The sequence below is a fragment of the Petaurus breviceps genome, unplaced genomic scaffold (genome assembly GCF_028583685.1).
Source record: "Petaurus breviceps papuanus isolate PSGF00001 unplaced genomic scaffold, PetGlider_PUasm1.0 90750, whole genome shotgun sequence".
Classification (NCBI taxonomy): domain Eukaryota; kingdom Metazoa; phylum Chordata; class Mammalia; order Diprotodontia; family Petauridae; genus Petaurus; species Petaurus breviceps.
In genome coordinates this window covers 118,582-139,604 of record NW_027187335.1, presented here as the reverse complement: position 1 = coordinate 139,604, position 21,023 = coordinate 118,582, and the positions used below count along the sequence as shown (strand labels likewise).

Genomic DNA, 21,023 nt, shown 5'->3' with positions numbered 1-21,023 from the left:
TGAAATTAAAAATTCCAATGGAACATGAAGCTGCATAGTTTCCATTCAGGCCATAAATTGCATATTTGAGTATAGTCCAAGTTGTTAAAGCTATGTTGAAGCAAAATGCAGTGCCTAATTTGCTCTTCTTCTTGGTTTTCTGGATACATTTCATGTTTTCTTATATTGGACACCTGTCAAGACTTCAGGACAGAAAATGTCATATCTATTTTTATTTATTATAGCACTTTGCATGCACATACCAGGTCCTCAAAAAATGTTGAATTAAATTGGAGGTATGCCCCAATGTTTCTCTAGGTATAATACATGCTGATAATATCTGGGTATCAGTGATATTACTTCTAATAAAACACATCTCAAAAGTACTAGCATGTAGTAATATGCATTTAATAAATGCCTACTGGCTTCTGGATCTTGCAAAATGCCCAACATGAAGTGCCTTAGCTTAAAAAAGGAGGGGGCTCAAGATGACACTTAGGGAAGCAGCACAGTGAGGGAGAAAAAAGCACTGGACTTGGAATCAGGAGAGCTGAATGATTTGGGGTGAGTCATTCTCTAGAGTAGGGAATTTCTGCATTTTTAAAATGAAGGGGTTGAACCAAATGATCTCTAGAGTTTCTTCCAATTTTAAATTGCTATGATTCTATGAGAGATTAAAGCAAGGACAAGATATGCCAAAATGAATAGAGAAGAAGCAAATACTCAAAGCACTTTAGTTACCAAAATGGTCTGTTAAATTTAGAATATAATAGTAATACTCAACAGAATATTAGAATATTAAGTAATACCAATGGTACTGATATGAGAGTCATAGACTTAACAGAATATTGAAGCTAAAAGGTATCATAAAGATCATTTAGTTCAAGCCTTCATTTTACTCACAAGTAGAAGCACTGTTACAATGATGGCTGAACTCTTCTGAAGGATTTGAGCTCCTCGCCAGTGACAATGATATTCTGGTCACAGCTTTAAGAAGACTATACTTCACTCTTCTCAACAATAAACCTTAGGGCCTCAATTTCTAAAAAGGTATAAACATGTAGTAACCCACTCTAATAATCTGAATGCCAATCTAATTTGAGTTTGCCTCACTCTCTGAGCACCTATTCTTTCCAAAGGGATGTTCTGGCCACAGATGGTCAGAGTTGTAAAGATCAAAAACTAAGGGGAAGGGTTTTCTACAAGTCCACTAAAGTGGCATGATCAAGTGGAAAAAAAACCTAGGTAGTTCCATCAAAAGTTTTAATTCTATAAACACACACACACACAATACTATAAACACAGTTATCTTTTCCTACTAAAAGAGAAATAACACAAACAGCAAAGATGAAGGAAAAAATACCTTCCACTGAGAAGTATCAGCCCTGACTCCCACAGTCTAAATAGCCTGAACAGAAGAGTGACACCACATAACAACAAATAATCACAAGAGCTCTCACAAGAAAATCAGCCATAAACAATTACTATGGGAAAAAGAATTATGAAATGAATGTTTTACAAAATATAGAGAAAGAAGAAATAGTCTAATTCCACACACATTTTAGTGTAATAAAAATAAGAAAATTACTCAAAAACCACTCTAAAATTTTTTTTCAAAAGAATAAAATATTTTTTAAGATTCCCCCAATGTCCCTTCCATATTCAAGAGGAAAAGTATCTTTAGTACAAAATAGTTGGGGGAGAAAGACTTTACGGAGCAAAGACTATGGGACAAAGGGGGAAAAAAAGAAATAAAAACAGAGAAAATAAATTTCAATCTTTACTCAGATGATACCACTGAGAAGAACCAGTCCTCCCATCCAGCACAAGAAGGAACTGAGGTGAAAGAGGATGGCACCCCGCCAGCCTCACTCACTCAGAGGAAGAGGTATTAAAGTATTGCTGCCCCCTTGAGGCCAAAAACTTTTCAACTCTCCTGGGTCCTTCTATGGCACCAAACTGTTAAGTGTGAATCTGACCAGAGCAATCACTTTAGGAAAGTATTCACTATTTACTAAGGGTCAACATAAGACTTGTACATCTGAAAAAAAACAAACAAACCAGTGCTGCTACTCTGTCTATAACCCATTTATTATTCATAATACTACTGCTAATAATAATACATTCTAAAACATAAAAAGATAATGTATATGTATATACATATACACATATATACACACACACACACATACACTGTATTCCAATTTGATATCCCCAACTTTGTGAAATGACTTTTTATTTTCTTGGCACTATAGACATTATATTATTTAGGTCAAGTATATGTATGTGTTATGGCTATATCTGAGTTTCTCCCAATACTGAATCAAAAATCAAATTTTGGTAGTGTTTCTACTCATAAATGGTTGTGATTTTGGATGGTAACAATAACTACGTCATGTATTCATATGGTGTTTTTCTTTCAAAAGGTTTTCAAAGACATATTAACAACATCCATGCAAAGTAGGTCAAGTTTAGGGAGCTATTATCCCAATATTAAATATAGCCAAACTTTAGACACAGAAAAGTTAATAGACATGACCAAGTATCACAGCAAATGAGTGACAGAACTGGGATTTGAACCCATGTTTCCCAACTTCTAGTTTACTAGCCACTAACCCATTTTGCTTCACCAAAGGGATCCACAATTTGTACCTTATTAAAGAAAACTGTCCAATTTGGAGTGCTGGGACTTAAATCTTCTGGTACATCTTTTCCCCTCCAAGTCAGGAAAATAGAGTATAATGAGAATAGGAAAGGATATAGTCAAACAATAACCTTGAAAACTCACCTAAAAATAGCACAAGGTCATATTATAAGCATACTACTACTCACAGAAAGTGAATAAACTGCCATTACAATAACACCACCTTCCCTCAGGTATTTCAGAAAAATAGCTTCCTGAAAAGCCTCTGTTCTAAATATGTGTTACCCTCTTATTCTGAAGAAAATTGCCCCAGCCAGGCTCCAAAGAAAGATTGGGTACTGTGATAGGAGCCAGAATCTCTAAGATGCTAAGGAAATACAGGTTTCAGATGTGCTATGTGGATGAGACTCACAATAAGATGTCATAATATTATTCTCTTCACCATTATACTCTGATTCAACAATTCTAAGCACTATGTAGATAGCCAGAAGCACTGAGAGTAGGTTTGGGTACCTATTTGAAACAAAAAAGCTGGGGACTTGAACTTGAAATAGTTTGTATATAGATAACATAACATTGGGTTAAAGGTCTGAATCAATGTAATCTTGTATGTAGTGGATCAAAAAAAGGGATGAAAATCTTTATGTCAAGTAACTATATGTCAGATTAAGATCCAAAAGTTACTTCACAGATAGTATGTGAGCTATATTAGATGGAATTTAAAAGTATTATTTTTGCAATATACTACTAGCCATTGCAGATATTTTCTATGCTGATCTTTTTTCAAATTCAGACATCAATTTTTCCTTCAAAGCAGGTTATGCCTTCCCTAGGTTGGTTTAATTCTAATGATGACCAGAAAGGCATAAGGAGCTAATATAAAGTATTCAAACTAGCTATAAACAAGCATAATACAATTGGTTTTTCAGCAAGGGCTGGCAGGAAAGTTTTCTTCCTATCATTTCTATCCTTCTGTACTGATCTCCTACTCTGGTTACAGAGCAAAGTGATAATACTGTCTGGAACTAATAGAAGCAAGAGAGTTGGGAATGAGTTGATAAACTCAGTTTTCAGGATCTGAACACAGTAACAAGGGGCTGGGAGTGGTAACTGAAGAGCTTGTACCTCATTTTTCTTCTCTGGGAAAGGGAATCGAGGCACGGTGCCTGATTCTATTAAAATAATCCCTAAATATCATTTGTTCTATATTCCTACTTCTCTTAGTACTGGGCTAAGTACATAGTAGGTGCTCAATAAATAATCGTTAAATGAAACCTAATCACCTCAGAGGGAGCCCCCAGTGCTCATCTTACCTTTCAGTAGTCAATTCAATGACTGATTTTTTAAAAATGCTGTATGTTTTTTGGTGGGCTTTTTTTTTTAAGGCAAAAATCAGTAAAGATGAGATAATCAGACTGGAAAAAATCAGTTGAGTAGTCCTCTTAAAGCCAAAAAAAGCAATGGGAGGTATCCAAATCTTGCACTGAACCTGGTTATTAATAAAAGACTCTTAAAGCCACAAAATCTTCATATATCTATGCTGTGTAGATCAATTGTCGAGCTAAGCTCCGGCAAGGGAAGAACAATTAGCAAATTAATGAATTCTACTTCTGCCTGTATTTCAATTCTAAAAGATATTTAAGTAGTTCAGTCTTAATTATAGGCCAGATGCTCCCTTGCCATTAATAAATGAAACCATTTTTAGATTTTATAAGTATATTCAAATTTAAGAGGTTTTCATACCAGCAACCCAAAGTCAGTTAAGAGTTTTATCTGCCAATGACTCTGATCAAGGCACAAGGCAATTTAAAGACTTAACAAGATGCTTTAAAATCAGGATAATTAAGAAACTTGCTAATTATTCCTCCCATGAACATCTATAACAGTGCAAAAATATTAATTTTAAAAATTCTAAGTTCCTATAATTTTGAGGCCTTTAAGTCATACTATATAAATAATTTTGAGGCCTTTAAGTCATACTATATAAAACACTATAAACTATCTTTAGCATAGTTTGAACACTATACTTCGTCATTCCAAGTATATGACCTCCAAAGTTCACCTGAGAACTCTAATATGGAATCTAAAGATTGGAAGATATCTTATAAGATTGCCTAGCCCATTCCCCTGCTTCTAGGCTGAGCTAAAATTGGAAATAGGTCTATCCTCTTCCTCTATTTTTAGTTTTGGGATTAAATTTTAGTTTCGTATTAAAATTACTTATGAATTGTGGTTATAAAGTAATGAGATTTTTAAACACATTATATACACCATAATTTATACACTGAAGTGCATGCTGTGCCTTTCACCATAGTCAACTTGAGAGGTTATATCTTATTGCAATGATGCTGCCATTGTTAAAGAACCTGGTTGAAACAACCTTCAGAGTCTGTCATAAGCTTTAAATATATTTAAAAGTGGCCAACCTTCATCCTTTAATCTTTTAAAAGTAAACATTAATTTAAAACTTCTGAAAGTCATCATGAGAGAAATAAAAGATATGATCAAGATGGATGATGCAGTTTTTGCTCAAAAGCTCTTTCGCAGAAAGTACAAAGTGAACAAAAGTACTATCATGGCAAAGGTCAATCAATTGAATTACAGACCATTCCTTTTTCACTGGACATGTAAATTTCTAAAATCCTTCATAATTTCAAACAAAAAATACTTTCATTACTCAGCGTTATTTTGTTCTAAGATTTTTTTTTATCTTTAAAAGGAACCTAGACAAAATATGTAGTCTTTGCTATTTCTGCTCATCACTTAAAATGTGTAGCATGTCATCAGAAAAATCGCATTATGTTCAAGCTGTCTTTCAGAATAATTCTGTTTCTTCATTCAAATTTAACTCTGCAACCATCATTCTATGTTAACTGTCTATCTCGAGAAACAGAATCTTTGACCTTTTCAATATTTTTGTCAGTCCTATGGGTAGGTAATCATTTCATGCAAGATAGATATTCTCCCTGCATTTTTAAACCTTTTGTGTAATTCTAGTGTTCTTTTAATATAATGCTTTATTTATAGAGTTTATTTCATGAAAATTTTCACATTCTTTGCCCTATGAGTCATTTTTATGCCAGCATCTACTTTTTATTTACTATAATGGTCAGTATAAAACTAGGCAGCCTTAGAACTACAACATCGAAACTTGGCAGTGTCCTTGTTATGAACCTTCATTTGCTTCGATAAGCAAATTAGTCTCATTACATTATAGTCACATTTCATGTAACCCTTTTAATGTAATCAGGATATAGGCTCTCTCATGCTGTAATTTCCTCCTCCTGTACTATCATCTATGACTAGAAAACAACTACTCCCCGCAATAACATTCTGTTACCTAAAGATAGTAATTAAGTTACCCTTTTAGCCTGGTCTTTCCCTGTACTATATAATTAAAACTCCTTTAGACTTTTCTTGAGTTGTCTTTTTTTTTTGAACCCTCAATTTTTCAAATTACAAAATGGAGAAAATAATTCCAACCTACCTTTCAAGGACAACCAATAAAAAAATAGAGTTTTAAAAAACAATCATGAATAATGCCAATGTAATGGGCACTGTACAATCCTGAATGGTAAGCTGAAGACCCAGAAAGCTCATTTATTCATTCATTTCACTTCTTGACAGTTTTATTCCTGAGTTGATTATTAGAAGCGTTGAAAACTTTTAAGAAATGATCCTTACCAGGGGACTTGCCCTGCTGTGAGCTGCTTCTTCGCTCTCTGTATCTGGCTGGGGTGGATGAACCTGTATCTTTACTAGGTTTGCTGGCTGGCCCCATATCTGAAATAAGGAATCCCATCTGCTCTGAAGGCAGGATATTCTCAGGTGGATTGGTCTGGCACTTTATACTGGCATCCACCTAAAACATCAAACCCACTCATTACTCTGAGCCTTTCCCTATGTAGGCATTATATGGATTTATTTCAATTTTACTTCTTTTATCAGGGAAATTCTATTTCAGGTTCATGACCCAAAAAATATACTTACAAGGGGTTCTTCATCCCCAAGCAATGGATAAGCTTCCATTTTTATCAATGGAGCCATCTGTATATTCAGTGGGATAAAGTAGATATATTATTTATGAAGCGTGTAAGGAAATAAAAATATTTGCTACCCTACTCCCTTAGGGTACCTAAGTGATACTTGGCAAACTAAACCACTAGGCTAAGCTCTCCAATTTTCTAAACTACACTCCATCTCTTTGATTTTATTTCAAAGCTAAACTACATAATGAAATAAAGGCAAATGACAAACAGCAGCTATAAACAGTGAGAGAAAAGAAAAATGCCAATTTTCTACTGGCATGTAGCTTTCAGAAATTATGACATTCAAAAAACCTATTTACTGAAATAATTGCAACTTTATGCAGGAATGTAGCTCTAAATCATGAAAGCCAAAACTTTTGGGCAGGGATATAAAAGCTAACAGACAGTAGAATGTGACTGGACCTTTCCACTAGCTTATTTGAAACTGAGAATATAGCACAGGAAGATATCTAACAAGTCTTCTTTCTGGACTTCAACTTGTGGCCTATCAAATTTACAATGTATTTCAAATACAGAATACCCAGAGGCCCAACTCTCCACACTTAAAGACATATGGAAGGGACAGAAACTAAAAAGAATGTGGAACTAAAATTAGAAGAGAACTGAAAAGAGATGCTAAATAGTTCTCTTGGGAATCCCCAGCAAAAACTACAAACTTAAGTTTTCAAGAACCAGAATGTCTGGCAAAGATCTAGTACACAACACAAAGTAGGAAGTAACTTGTAACATTAACTTAAAAATTTTCATCTTGATGCATTTACCACTGAACAACTGTTCTTTCACTCTGGAAAACTAAAGCTTCTTAGTTTTATGGTCATAGACTAGAACCAATAAAGATACTTTCTTTCATCTTTGTAATCCCTCAGTGTTTCTTCCTCAAAATTTCCAATTCAATAGGAAAGTAAATAAGAAAGATGGGAAAAATACAATCTAACATACTTAGCTATTCACAATATGTGTTGAGGATAGGCAGGAAAGTTCTGTGGTAATCCACCAAGAATACCACCTTTTCAGGGATACAGTAATACCTGTGAATAACTTCTGCAAATCATTATCCTGAAAAATTACTATTGATATAGTATTCAGAGGACTATTTATGCTTGTTTACATAGTCTAAAGTATTTTCTATAACTTAGATATAAGGAAATTGGATAAACAAAATTATAAAGTACAACTCAAAGTAGAAAATAACTGAACAGTGATACATCAGAAATCGCGAAACAGAAATCCACATTCCACCCAAGTTAAAATAAGGAGCAGGGTTTCTTGGGAAGCTTTCAACAAAGCTTTTGTACAGGAAGGATAGATGACATCTTGGCATCTTTTACAAAGGTTGAATCTAAGTGGTAAAATAGTAACAAGTATGCCATCAAGCCAATGTACATATTTTGCAAACCTCCTGGACAAAAACATAGCAGAATCTGGAGAAAGCGGCTAACCAACTTTTGGTCAAGTAAGTTCCCAAAGCAAATTCCTAGTACCTTCTAGCTGGTCACAATGAAAATACAGTTGGAGAATCATTTATGATTCTTCTTATGATTCTGAAGGATCTAAGAAACTCATCTCATACACAACTAAAACCTGAACAGTTTCTTTCCAGTAGTCCACTTCTGATAATAAAAACGAAGGATTCAGTTGAATTCATTCAATTCTTAATGACTTTTACTAGGGTGTTGTTTTGTTGTTTTTTTTACCTCTTACCTGATGTGCACTGAATGGTAGCCCCTCCTGTACAAATACTACTGATGAAGGAGATGGATTATGACTCAGCTGTTCCTTCAGTTTTACATGAGCTTGTTGGATGGCTCCTGCAGGTTCCTGAACTGTTATTGCAGTGGTATTTTCAACAGGCTGAGCAGTGTGGATGGTATAGATATATTCAGGTGACTGTGGCAAAGAGCAGGTAATTGCTTGTTCTGTTCCAACCACAAATGATGTAATATCTGAACCTACTGGAGTAAGTGGCTCCAGCTGGCTAGTCTGACTCGTAGAAGATGGATTGCTATTGCTTGGATTTGCCAGGATATGTTGACCCCTGTTAGACTGGGAAGTTGGCCCCTGGTTTTCTACAGGCTCTACCTTTACCATCTCCAGTTTAGGGGATGAATGCAGCTCATCTACAATTTGAAAGACAGCTTCCAAGTTTACTTCAGTTTTCTTATTTTCATCAGCACCACATGGCCAGTTAGATGGCAGAAATTCAACTGGATAGGAAGACTGCATTGGAGGATTCTGGGAAAACCGAATAATTTCAATGGAAAAATAAAATACATAGCAAGAAAAAAAATAATAACAAGCAAACAGTTAAGATGGTGAAAATGAAATAGAAATGTACCAATCACACACTAAGGTTTACTGGGAAGTTTTAGACCCATCTATTATTTAACAATGAATATTTCTTCATATACAGTCAGTCAATTAGCTTTTATTAAGCATTTACTACATACCAGGTACTGTGCTAAGGTCTGGGGATACAAAGTGGGGGAATGAAGAGGGGGGAAGACCCTATTCTCAAGGAGGTCACAGTCTAATGGGTCAAAGGATCTAAGGTCCTTGAGAGCAAGAACTGTCTTTCTATTCTCCTAGCACAGTATCTGATACATAGTAGGTTGAATTGAGTTGAAACTATACATTTATCATTATGAACTCTAGCACAAGTAGCCACTACCACCAAGTATTTCTATTAACATTGAAAAAGAAGTCAAGAAATATCACTTTATATCTATTATATACTACTTTAGTAATGTGGATACTACAATAAAAAAAATTTCAAAGATTTTAAGCTCATTAATTCACTGAAACTAGAGATCTGTCCATTCTACCTAAAGAGACTATGGCAATAGTCACCCAAAGCAAGATTCCTGTTCAGTAATCCGCTGTGAAGCTTTACCTGGAATCCTGCCCTATTGCCATTGAGTTAGATAACTGACTTTGAATTAAAAACTAAAAGAATTGAAGCTATATATTTGGTTATGAAAAAGAATATATTAATCTTTAAAGTGACAAATCAGAAAATACCAGTACTTTGTACATAGGAGGTGCTAATAGATGAAGATATACAGGGAAAATAATTGGCTTTCTACTATCCTATTATAAATAACAGAATAACATTTTAAAGTCATAGGTAATGTGTTTTCTAATTAGTACCTAGAATACTCAGTTTTAAGCAAAATGAATCATTTTCATTGTTAGGTCTTTCCTACACATTTCTTTATTTTGTTGCTTTATAATTTGTCATTCTTGATTTTATATATATAATATATATAGTGACCTAGACAGATCACAAGTTTATTCTGATGATATTCAATTTCATTAATGGAATGAAAATTATTTTATAATTTTGGATTTAGTTTTATATTTTAAAGCCTGCAAACAAATTCTTCTCCACTAAAATCCTATTATGATGCTTTATTGTTACATGGTTGTGATCCTGGGTTCTTAAAGGCTATGTCAGTGAAGTATAAGCTTTGGCAAACTTAAAGAAGAAACTTCAAGTAGAAGCCTAGAAATGGGCTATTTTATCTAAGGAATAGCATACCTACATTCAGAAATGCTAACCATCAGATTGGCTCTTGGGTGAATTTTTTAGCCAGAATAACTCACAATTATATTAGAGTATAGAAGACATACATTCTAAATTATTAGAGGTAATAACCTATTAGGGCAGGTAAGTGGGATAGTATCAGGCATCAAGTCAAGAAGACTCATCTTCCTGAATTCAAATCTGGCCTCTGACACTTACTAGCTATGTGACCCTGGGCAAGTCACTCTGCCCTACTGGCCTCAGTTCCTCACCTGTAAAAATGAACTAAAGATGGAAATGGCAAACTGCTCCAGTAACTTTGCTGAGAAAATCCCAAATAGGGTCACAAAGGGTCAACTAAATAACTACTACTACTACTACTACTACTACTACTACTACTACTACTACTACCACCCTCAATGATAAAAAAAAAATCTCAGATTCTTAAAGTATTACAAAATCTAAAAATGCACTCCTCAACTTAGTTTTGGATATTTAACATTCCTAAAACATTCTTCAGTTTGTGTTTTAGAAAGACCACTGAATTTGAGATTCTGCTATTTATTATGCACATGACCTTGGGCAAGTCACTTAAGTCTTTCATGGACCATTTCTTCATTTGCAAAATAAGAGGGAGACTACAAGAAACCTGAAATTCCTTCAGCTCAAAATTCTATGATCTTATAAATTCCCAGTAGCAATGTGGCATAGTGGATAAAGAGTCTGACTTTGAGTAAGGAAGACCTGATTTCAAGTCCTCTTTCTGACATACTTGGACAAGGCTTTTAACCTCCCAGTGCCCCACATAACTTTTTAAGACTACAAGTTACAGACAGAGGGAGTTCCCCATATACCAATGTAATCACAGATTTAATCCAAAAAGAATTCCCACCAGTCATGAATCACAGAGAATCTTTGTTATCTTAAGGCACTCACCTGGAAATAATTGCAGTGTGCATAGGAAGAGGCAGTGGGACTGACACAGCTGCTTAGGGCATCCATGTGGGTAGATGGGGAGCAACACTGTAGTACAGCTATAATACAAACACAGGAAATACATCAACTACAGTCAGCCTCTATTATGTAAGAGTACTCCTCTTTCAATTTTGTTGCAAAATACCAAAAGATTAATTGCACTGGGTTTTTAACATATCTAGACCTTTCTAATGATATTGTTTACTATAAATAGTACAGACCTGGGGGTTTTGTTTTGTTTTTTTGCTTTTTGGAGGGCAATTAGGATTAAATGACTTGCCCAAGGTCACACAGCTAGCTTTGTGTTAAGTGTCTGAGGTCGAATTTGAACTCAAGACCACCTGACTCTAGGGCCAGTGCTCTATTCACCGTGCCACCTAGCTGCCCCAGCTAGACCTGGTTTTTAAAAAGTCATATGTAAATATTTTTAACATGACCAATTTATTTGCTATTAATTTATTCCTATCAGAAGAGATTTAGTTCCGCTAAAATACTTTCAACATTGAAAGCCTTATTTCACTCAGTTTAGTAGCTACAAGCATTTTAGGGAGTTATTAAGAGAATCTCCACAAAATTCTACTTAGATGTCTTATCATGCCATGCTAATCTGGATTCTCAAAGGCTATGGTAATGAAGTCAAGCTCTGGCAGGTTCGAAATATATCAGAAAAGCTTTGATTAATCTTATCAACAGACAGTACCTTCCTTCTGAGCACCACTCTAAATATGGCAAGATTCATTACCAGCAGGTTGGCCACTTGGTGATGAATTCTTTGTTGTAACCACTAAACACAGAAAAATATAAAATGGTTCTAAGTCCTGTGTGTAGGCACTTCTGAAGTGACAGTAGCAGAGAGATGTAAAAAGGGGTAGGAGCAGAAGTCACTAATAATCATAGTTTTTAAATCATCTTTAAACATTAACAATGGTTGCTGGTTCTCTAATAGGAGATCTTTGTCCAGAGATCAACCAGTAGACACCACTACAGGAAAACCTTAGCATCTTCACTAAAAACAAAACCAAAAGGCAAAACTTGCTGCTACATAAACTGCTCAGTTTCTCCCTGGAAAGGCAAATAAAGGAGTTAGAGAAGATGGCTTTACTTTGTGTCCAGGTACAACAAGAATCATCATTTTTATGGGGTGATATTTGGTCATCTATTGAAATCTATGCTAAACATTTGCAAAAAGGCCACCATAAAAAATAAACAATTTGCAAAGCAAAAAAAATTGTATGGCTAATTGAATAAACCCCTCCAAATTAATTTGCCATATACTTTAATATTTCATTACTTCAACGCAAAGGTGGAAACAGGGAAGGATAGTGAAAATATGTTGAAAAATATTGTTCAGGATTAAGAAATGGGAAAAACTAAAGACCTGTAGACTATACTCATATCTATATATCATGAATACTTTCTTCAATAAAAGAGAAATGAGGCAAAGGACATATAGAGCACTAAATAGCATCACAAGAAAATAAAAATTAATGTTAAATAGGAAACAACTGGTTACTGATGTCGGAAACATACTGAATCAGCTGTCTGTGTATGCTCAGACTACCAACTTGTTAGAATAAAGAACAATACTAAACTAGAATAAAAATGAGGAAAACATGGTATGCAATTAAAATAATTCCAACCTGACCTCTTTAAACAACTTACTGACACTCCAAAAATAGGAAACAGATGGAAAAATGGATATCAATAGACTAGCCTAACAAAGTTTAATGATATCATTTAACAGAAAAAGGAGACCAAAAGACCGTAGAAACCATCTCTAGAAGAAGATATGGCGCTGTCGGGAGGTCGACTTCCTCTTTCTAGCACGTCTGGAGTCAGACCACGCAAGATGGGGCGAATGATCCATGGTCAGACGAAAGGTGCCAGCTCTGTCTTCCACACCCACATGAAGCACAGGAAAGAGGCCGCCAAGCTTCGGGCCGTCGACTTCACCAAGAGGTATGGCTACATTAAGGGTATTGTAAAGGACATAATCCATGATCCAGGCTGAGGGGCTCCTCTTGCAAAAGTAGTTTTTCGGGATCCTTACCAATTTAAAAAGAGGACAGAGTTGTTCATTGCTGCTGAAGGCATCCATACTGGCCAGTTTGAGTACTGTGGTAAGAAAGCTCAGCTCAACATTGGCAATATCCTCCCAGTTGGTACTATGCCTGAAGGGACCATAGTGTGTTGTCTTGAAGAAAAGCCTGGGGACCAGGGTAAGCTTGCCCGGGCATCTGGAAACTATGCCACAGTGATTTCCCACAATCCTGAAACCAAGAAAACATGAGTGAAGCTACCTTCAGGCTCTAAGAAAGTGATCTCCTCTGCTAAAAGAGCTGTGGTTGGTGTTGTTGCTGGAGAAGGTCGTATTGATAAACCTATCCTTAAGGCAGGTCGTACCTATCACAAATACAAGGCCAAGAGAAACTGCTAGCCTTGTGTCCAGGGTGCAGCAATGAATCCTGTGGAACATCCCTTTGGAGGAGTTAATCACCAGCATATTGGAAAACCATCCACCATTCAAAGAGACGCCCCAGCTGGACGAAAGTTCAATCTCATCGCTGCCCAGCATACTGGTCGACTCCAAGGTACCAAGACTGTACAGGAGATGGAGCGGCCAGGTGGCGCAGTGAGTAAGAGCACTGGCCCCAGCGTCAGGAGACCCAGGATTGGTTCCGGCCTCAGATATTTGGCACCCACACAAAAATAACTGGCCGTATAACCTTGAGCAAGTTACTTAACCCTAATTGCTTAACAAAAAAAAAAAAAGACTGTACAGGAGAAGAACTAAAGTACAGAAACCTGACAATAAAAATTATTTTGGAAATTGTAAAAAAAAAAAAAAAGAAACCATCTCTAACCAAACTAATGACACATCACTATGAAACATTAAAAATGGAAAAGATTTACAAAGATTTTTGTAACAAAGCTCTTTTTACTATCAAAGTTAGTGGAGCAACAACATTTGAATTCTAACATCATAATCCAGAATATGCTTTAAGAGGACATGGAAATGATATTAAAATGGTATTTTTAAAAAAATGAACATGGCAGAAATACTGAGGTATTGAATCTTTAGATCAATAAAAAGGGAAATGATGGTAGGCAAGGGTTATATGACATTCTTGGGAAAAAATCTCAGACCTTATTACCAAAAAAAGATATATTCTCATCCCTATTCACCACAGCCCTACCACTACACATCATCCACATTCATGGTTCTATTCCATCCTGCCCTCAGGAATACCTGATCCTGTTAACAACCCCCCAAAAAAAGACAATAGTAAAAAAGTTTTAACAACCCTCACCTCCATCCTATATATCTTCACTTCAAACCATCCATCTCCTAGTGCTAATAGAAATTTGGCTTCCCCAAGAAGAAAGATACTGAATCCCTTGGGCCATCACCCACTTTAGTAATGAGTTTTTGTTCTCTCAACCCTCTCAAAAAGGAAAGGACCAGAAAGAGGAGCTCCTAAATCCTTAATCCCACTTCAAGATTGTTCTTTTGCCACTCAGCAGTCTTTCTTCCTTTGAGGGTCATACTATCTATATCATTCAGTTCAACTTTTTGTCTTAGTCATCTAACAACCTCCCGTTCATTCTCTCTTGTACTTCAAGAAGATCAGAACCTGGGCTCACAGCCTTTTTTTCCACCTCAAACACTACCTTTTTTCCTTGAGAACTTAACATACTTATCAATATTCCCTCAACACTTCTTGGTCTCATTATTTAAATTCCTATGAATGCCATCCTCACTCCACCTCAGTCAAACACAGGGATGTTCAGTCCCTTAATTTGACCATTATCCATACCTGTTCCCACTTTCACAACCCACAAATTTAAATTTTCTATCTCTGACCATAATCTCCTATCCTTCAATATCTCTGTCTCACTCTTCCTAAACCTGTTCTTCATACTCACTGTGACCTCCAGTTTTTCCATTCCTCTCTATTCTTCTAGTCTAGCACCCTTGCTGTCAATTCCCTTTTCTCCTTTCAGTATCTTCAGCATCAGAGAAAGCGGTGGCCCTGCTCCTTGAAAACAATTCCACTTCAAGAGCTTCCCCTTGTTCATTCCCTTTCTCTGGTTACAATCTCTCCTTAACGATGGGCTTTTCCCCTGTTACCTACAAACATGCCCAGAACTCTGCCATTCTTTAAAACCCTTCATTTAATTCACAATATTGCACTATATTATGAAGCCCTCCTCCCTGTCATGGCCAAATTCCTAGAAAAATCTAATCCTTCTGATTTCTCATTTGCTTCTTGGTCCCTCACATTATGATTACCATCCTCACTATTTGACTGAAACAGCTCTGTTCTAAGTCACTAATTATTCCTTTATAGTTAAATCTAATGGCCTTTTCTTGGTTCTTATTTTTCTTGAAATCTGAACCTTTCTGACACAATGCTAACCATCCTCTCCTGGATACTCTCTCCTCTATAGGTTTCCATGACAGTATTCTCTCCTGGTTCTCCTGTCTAAGCTATCTGATCTTCCTTAGCCTCCTTTGCAAGATTTTCTGCAAGACTTGCCTCCATTTCTCATTGTACTCCTGGTCTCCATATTTCCCTTGGTGATCTCATCAACTACCATGGAGATTTAACTATCATTTCACTGAACAAGACTCCCAAATTATCTATACAGCCTTCATCTCATCTCCAACTGCCTATTGGACATCACCACCTGAATATCCCAATGGTATCCCAAATTCAACATATCCAAAATTATCATATTTCCCAATCTCTGTCAAGGGTACCATCCTCCTAGTCACACAGATTGGCAACCTAGGAGTCTATATTCATTCAACTCTTCATTCTCACTCACTCTCCATATCCAACTAGTTGCAATTCTGTCAATTACACTCTTTTTATAAAAATTCTGATAATTATATTTTAATATCAGTTGTAATCTTACATATTTTATATTAGGCTAAAACATTTTTCTAAGAAGGGGTCAATAGGCTTCAACAGACTGCCAAAGGGGTCCGTGACACAAGAAAGTTTAAGAACTCCTATTCTAAACTGATTTCACATATACTGTCTCTCAGCCAAATCAATCTACAGGCTACTCCCTATACCAGATATCTCCCATCCCACGTCTATGCCCCTTTTACAATCTGTTCCCTGCTTTTCTCAAGTCTGGACTACTCACCTCTTGCAATCTTCAGTTCCCCTTCAAAGGAAGCTTGTTTAGTTCAAATGTTATTGTTTACAAGAAATTCTTCCTGATCTCCCCTTCCCAATTATTAGTGGTTTCCCCACATGCCCTAAATTACTTTGTATTTACTTGATACATTTTGATATTTAATATCTTTCTTTTTGTATCTGTATACTTGCTGCTTTCCTCCAGGAGAATAAAACTCCTTGAAGATAAGATTTAACTATTTATTAACTATTATTAATTATTATTAACTATTTAACTTTTGTCTTTGTATTCCCAGCACCCAGTGTAGTGCCTGGCATGTAGTAGTAACTTAATAAATCCTGGTGTTATTGAATAGACTGAAAGAATATCAAGAAACCCTGATTTATATGCCTACTTTTTCATAAGATATATTTTGACAATAATTTACATGCACATCAAAGGTATTCATGATGAAGGTATTTGAGGGGAATAAAGAAGGATTTCACAAATTATACTCTATAGCAAATAACTTCTTTATCATCCTATAACTGATTAAAAGGTGTACAGAAATAAGATACCATTCTGCTTACTATCTACAGTCTACAAAAAAGCATCTAATTTTATATAGTCAAATGCTGTGTTTTAAGTTCTTCTCCAAAACGTTGCCTCCCATGTACATCTCAAATCCATAAGATTCTCTCAGAGAAGCTAACAACAAAGACAACTTTGTATGGTCATCCTCTGATTCTTAATATCAATTAAAAGGTAAAACAGATGCATACTTGTCAAAAGTGCTTGCTAGAGCTCAAATGGAATAGGAATCCCCTATAGATAAGGAGGTCTATTTGTGGATGATATTATAAGGATTGCATCAAGCCCAGGAAAACAGCATACTAAATGAGATCCATAATCACTCAAAAGGGTCTATCCTTGAAGGAAAAATCAAAAGGATGAAAAATGCCTATTTTCAAGACTATAATGTGCAGTTGGATAGACAAGTTGATCCATCAGTATACATATCTTGAACAGACACTGTGCATGGACAATGAACGAATGGACCTGGAGGAGGAAAGCAGCTTCTGCTGTTTTGGGGAAACTCTTCCATACTTTTAAGGACTCTAAATTTCTTCCTGAAATAAAGGCCCATTTTAAACAATATTCTTCTGAGGATGCTGCATAAAACTACAAATATTAAAATAGAACAGTCCTTGAAGAATTAAAGTTGCTGGTCACCGAAAGGTCAATGGAGATGCATGTGGCTGGCACAGCAAACTCTGAAATGCTACCAAGGAAGAACTACACAAGGGAAGTGGTATAAAGAATATTATCAAATGCATGACCAGGAAAGTGGATGGGCTAGTCATGTAGCAAGAGAAAACAGATGGGTCATCCAAGTGCTTCAATGACAAACACTTAATCTATGTAGAATAAGATCCTCAGTGCTCTGGGTAGAGCTCTTGCAGAATATTTTACAGGAGGACACAATCAAGAAAAGCACTAAATGGGCCAGATATGAAATGATGAGAACATAGATCCATCAAAGTATTATGACAATCTAGAAATGCTTCCAGTCATTTATTATTTTTTTAAATGCCTACTAGAAAAATTTGCAAAAGATCGCTTAGCTAATGCAAACATTTTTAAAACATTCTATTTGCAGTTAAGAGTGAAAAAGTCTAAATTCCCTGGAATAGTTACCAGTATGAATATAGTCTGAAATTAATAAGATGTGTCTCTCATGTACCAAATGAGAATACAAGTCAACTCTCCAAGATTAAGTCATCTGCTATAACTACATCTTTAGGTATTATTAGACACACTTTATTAAATTCTTTGATCTATTTTGAGTGCATGCTAATAAAACAACAAGTAAAAGATCCCATGTCTAAAGGCCTTGTTCAAAAAAGGAAAAAATGTTCTGTGAATTTCATCAAAAAGCTTATCATTTAAAGCAATCAGTGAAAAGGAAACAAGAGGTATTAGTGTTAACTTAGCATTTAGACTTCTAAATTTTAAGTTTGTTTATTAGTTCAAAGCTAGAGATCAATCTACTAATATAATTTCTAAACTAACTTGAAAACTTACCTGTGGGGGGAAAAAAAGAAAAAAATTGTTGCAAAATTGCTTTTCAACACTTGCCATTTTAAGAGTATGACAGTGCCTTCAACATAGCACTCTATCCCAATATGTATATACATTCAATGTCTCCAGGGGAAAGAGGACCAAAAAGAAAGTTTAAGGGTTTAAAAAAGAGTAAAAGGAAAAAGACAACAAGGTTAAAGAGGAAAGAACGATGATCAGAAAACAGAATTTGAATTGCAGTCTACCAAAAGAATAGAAAAAGAAAGACACACCTCAGAATCTCTAACACGTTCCCTTCAAAAAGGAGATAAAACAGGAATACAGTTATCCCTTCCACATTGCAACTTTTCCCATTTCAGTTTTGATATATTGCAGGCTCACATAAGAAATTAAATGGGAATTTGGGGGGAGTTTTGCTGAAGCTGCAGATGACAAACAAAGGCCAGTAGACAGAGAAAAAGTTTAGAAACTTATAAAATACATAAAATATATGCATAATATTGTATAATATCAACCCAAATTTTACAATCAGGTACTGTAAACACCCCATAAAAGAGAAAGAAAGATTTCTTCTCTGGTATGAAGGGAGAGCCAAAAGATTTTACATGGACTTTCCAGATCCCAGAGTGCTGTATCCCTCACACCTGAGATGTAGAAGGGATAACTGTATATGTACACACACACACACACACACACACACACACACACACACACAGAGATAGATATGTAGCTATAGGAATAGGTTAGCCCAGTAAGAAAAATGTGAGGAAAGAAAATCAAACTTAAACCTTTCCACCAGACACGACATGCCCCAAATGCATTTCTTCTTTTCATAACTGAATGTGATAGCTACTTTGTTGTACAAGTGATAGGTCTCACATCCAATTAGAAAAAATTAGGGCTAAAATTTTAATATTACAAAATCAAGATTTGCTAGTTTTACACTTCAAAAGTATATTCAAAAAATAGTCAGAGTACTTTTTAAAAAATTCTCCTTATTTTAATAATGAAGCCAGTAGTTTTTAATCTTTTAAACTAAGGACTAAACTTTATAGTCAAAAGTTATTAATATTTAAGTACTTCCCAAGTATTATTTATTGTCTGGAAAATAATGTCATTTGTAGGCTCACCAACAAATAGAAAACTAAATTAGGAGTAAATATCTGAGTAAAATATAAATACACCTGCCTCTGTGACAGATTATTTTGGAAAAGATACTTGTCATACTAACACTTATAATGATAGAAAGAGGTAGGCACTCAATGTTTACCTGTTAAATGGTTTTCCACTTTTGTAATATTTGGAATAGTTTTTCTTTCCTAAGGTAGGAACTCCCTACCTTGCTCAGACTGGAGTTCAGGGGCCTAATCCCACTACTGAATGATATAGGAGCTTTGACCTTTTCCATTTCTGACCTATGTCTAGGTTCCTCACTAAGCAACCTCATCATCCTCAATACTCTTCCAACTCCCAGGGGCTCACCCTATTAATGCTGAATTTAGTGTAAACACCCAATAAGCATAGCCCAGTGAAGCTTAGAACTGACAAGCTCAAGAGACCTACCAGCTTCAACCTCCCCAGCACCTGGGATTATAACAAACATTTGCCACCATGCTCAACTAGGATACTATTTCACTGTGATAAAAAAAAAAAAAAAAGAATACTTTTCTGACAGACTCCTTCATATATCAGTGGCTTTTTTAATTTAACAATTTCAAATTTTATCTAGAATACTCCTTATTTTTCAAAGCATTTTCACATAACTAATATTAGTCTCACAATAACTTTTACAGCACACTACTTTAGCTTTTAAGGGTTCTCATGAGCATTGTAAGCATTTTTATTTTTATAATCTCAATAAATTTACAACCATCTTTTAATTATACATAGAAAATGGAAAATCAGAAGTTGAGCCAGACTGTGGAAAATTTCTTTTCTTTTTTTTTTTTTTTGTCTTTTTGGAGGGGGAAAGCAGGGCAACTGGAGCTAAGTGACCTGCCCAAGGTCACACAGCTAGTAAGTGTTAAGTGTCTGAGGATAGATTTGAACTTAGGTCCTCCTGACTCCAGCAAGAGTGCTCTATTCACTGTGCCATCTAGCTGCCCCAACCAAGACTGTGGGAAATTTCACATAATCCATAAAAACCCCAACTACATTTTTTAGTCTTAAGAAACACTATAGGGGGCGGCCAGGTAGCACAGAGAGTAAGAGCACCGGCTCCAGTGTTGAGAACACCTGTAGATCGAATCCCGGGCTCAGACACTTAGCACCCACCCAGAAACAGCTGGCCGTGTAACCTTGAGCAAGTTACTTAACCCTGATTGCTTTAAAAAAAAAAAAAAAAAGAAACACTATATACTATCATGTCTTCAATTATTACTTATCATTTTTAGTGTCTTCTTCACAATTCCCACCTTAAACTCTGAGTCAATTTTCAATTTAAAGTTTCATATCCTACCGTGTTTCCCCGATAATAAGACACTGTCTTTTTTTTTTTTTTGGAAAGAAAAACACCAGAGGGCTTATTTTCAGGGGAGGGCTTATGTTGTCCTGCCTCAGCTCTCCTCCGCGGCACTGCTCTCAATGGCACCAGCAAGCAAATCACTGGGGAAGAACAGGATGATGCACTCACTGCTGC

General features: G+C 35.7%; 1 protein-coding gene and 1 pseudogene across 1 annotated transcript in view; one reads left to right on the top strand and one right to left on the bottom strand.

Moving 5' to 3' along the window:
• Window positions 1-21,023, bottom strand: part of HSF5 (heat shock transcription factor 5) — a 37,917-nt gene that overhangs the window by 2,302 nt on the left and 14,592 nt on the right. Inside the window, exons 3-5 of the mRNA XM_069067376.1 lie at window positions 11,132-11,229; window positions 8,374-8,904; window positions 6,308-6,485 (exon numbers count right to left, since the gene is read on the bottom strand). Coding sequence (XP_068923477.1) covers window positions 6,308-6,485; window positions 8,374-8,904; window positions 11,132-11,229 — 807 coding nt within the window. The remainder of the gene's footprint in view (window positions 1-6,307; window positions 6,486-8,373; window positions 8,905-11,131; window positions 11,230-21,023) is intronic.
• Window positions 13,020-15,336, top strand: LOC138146024 (large ribosomal subunit protein uL2-like; annotated as a pseudogene).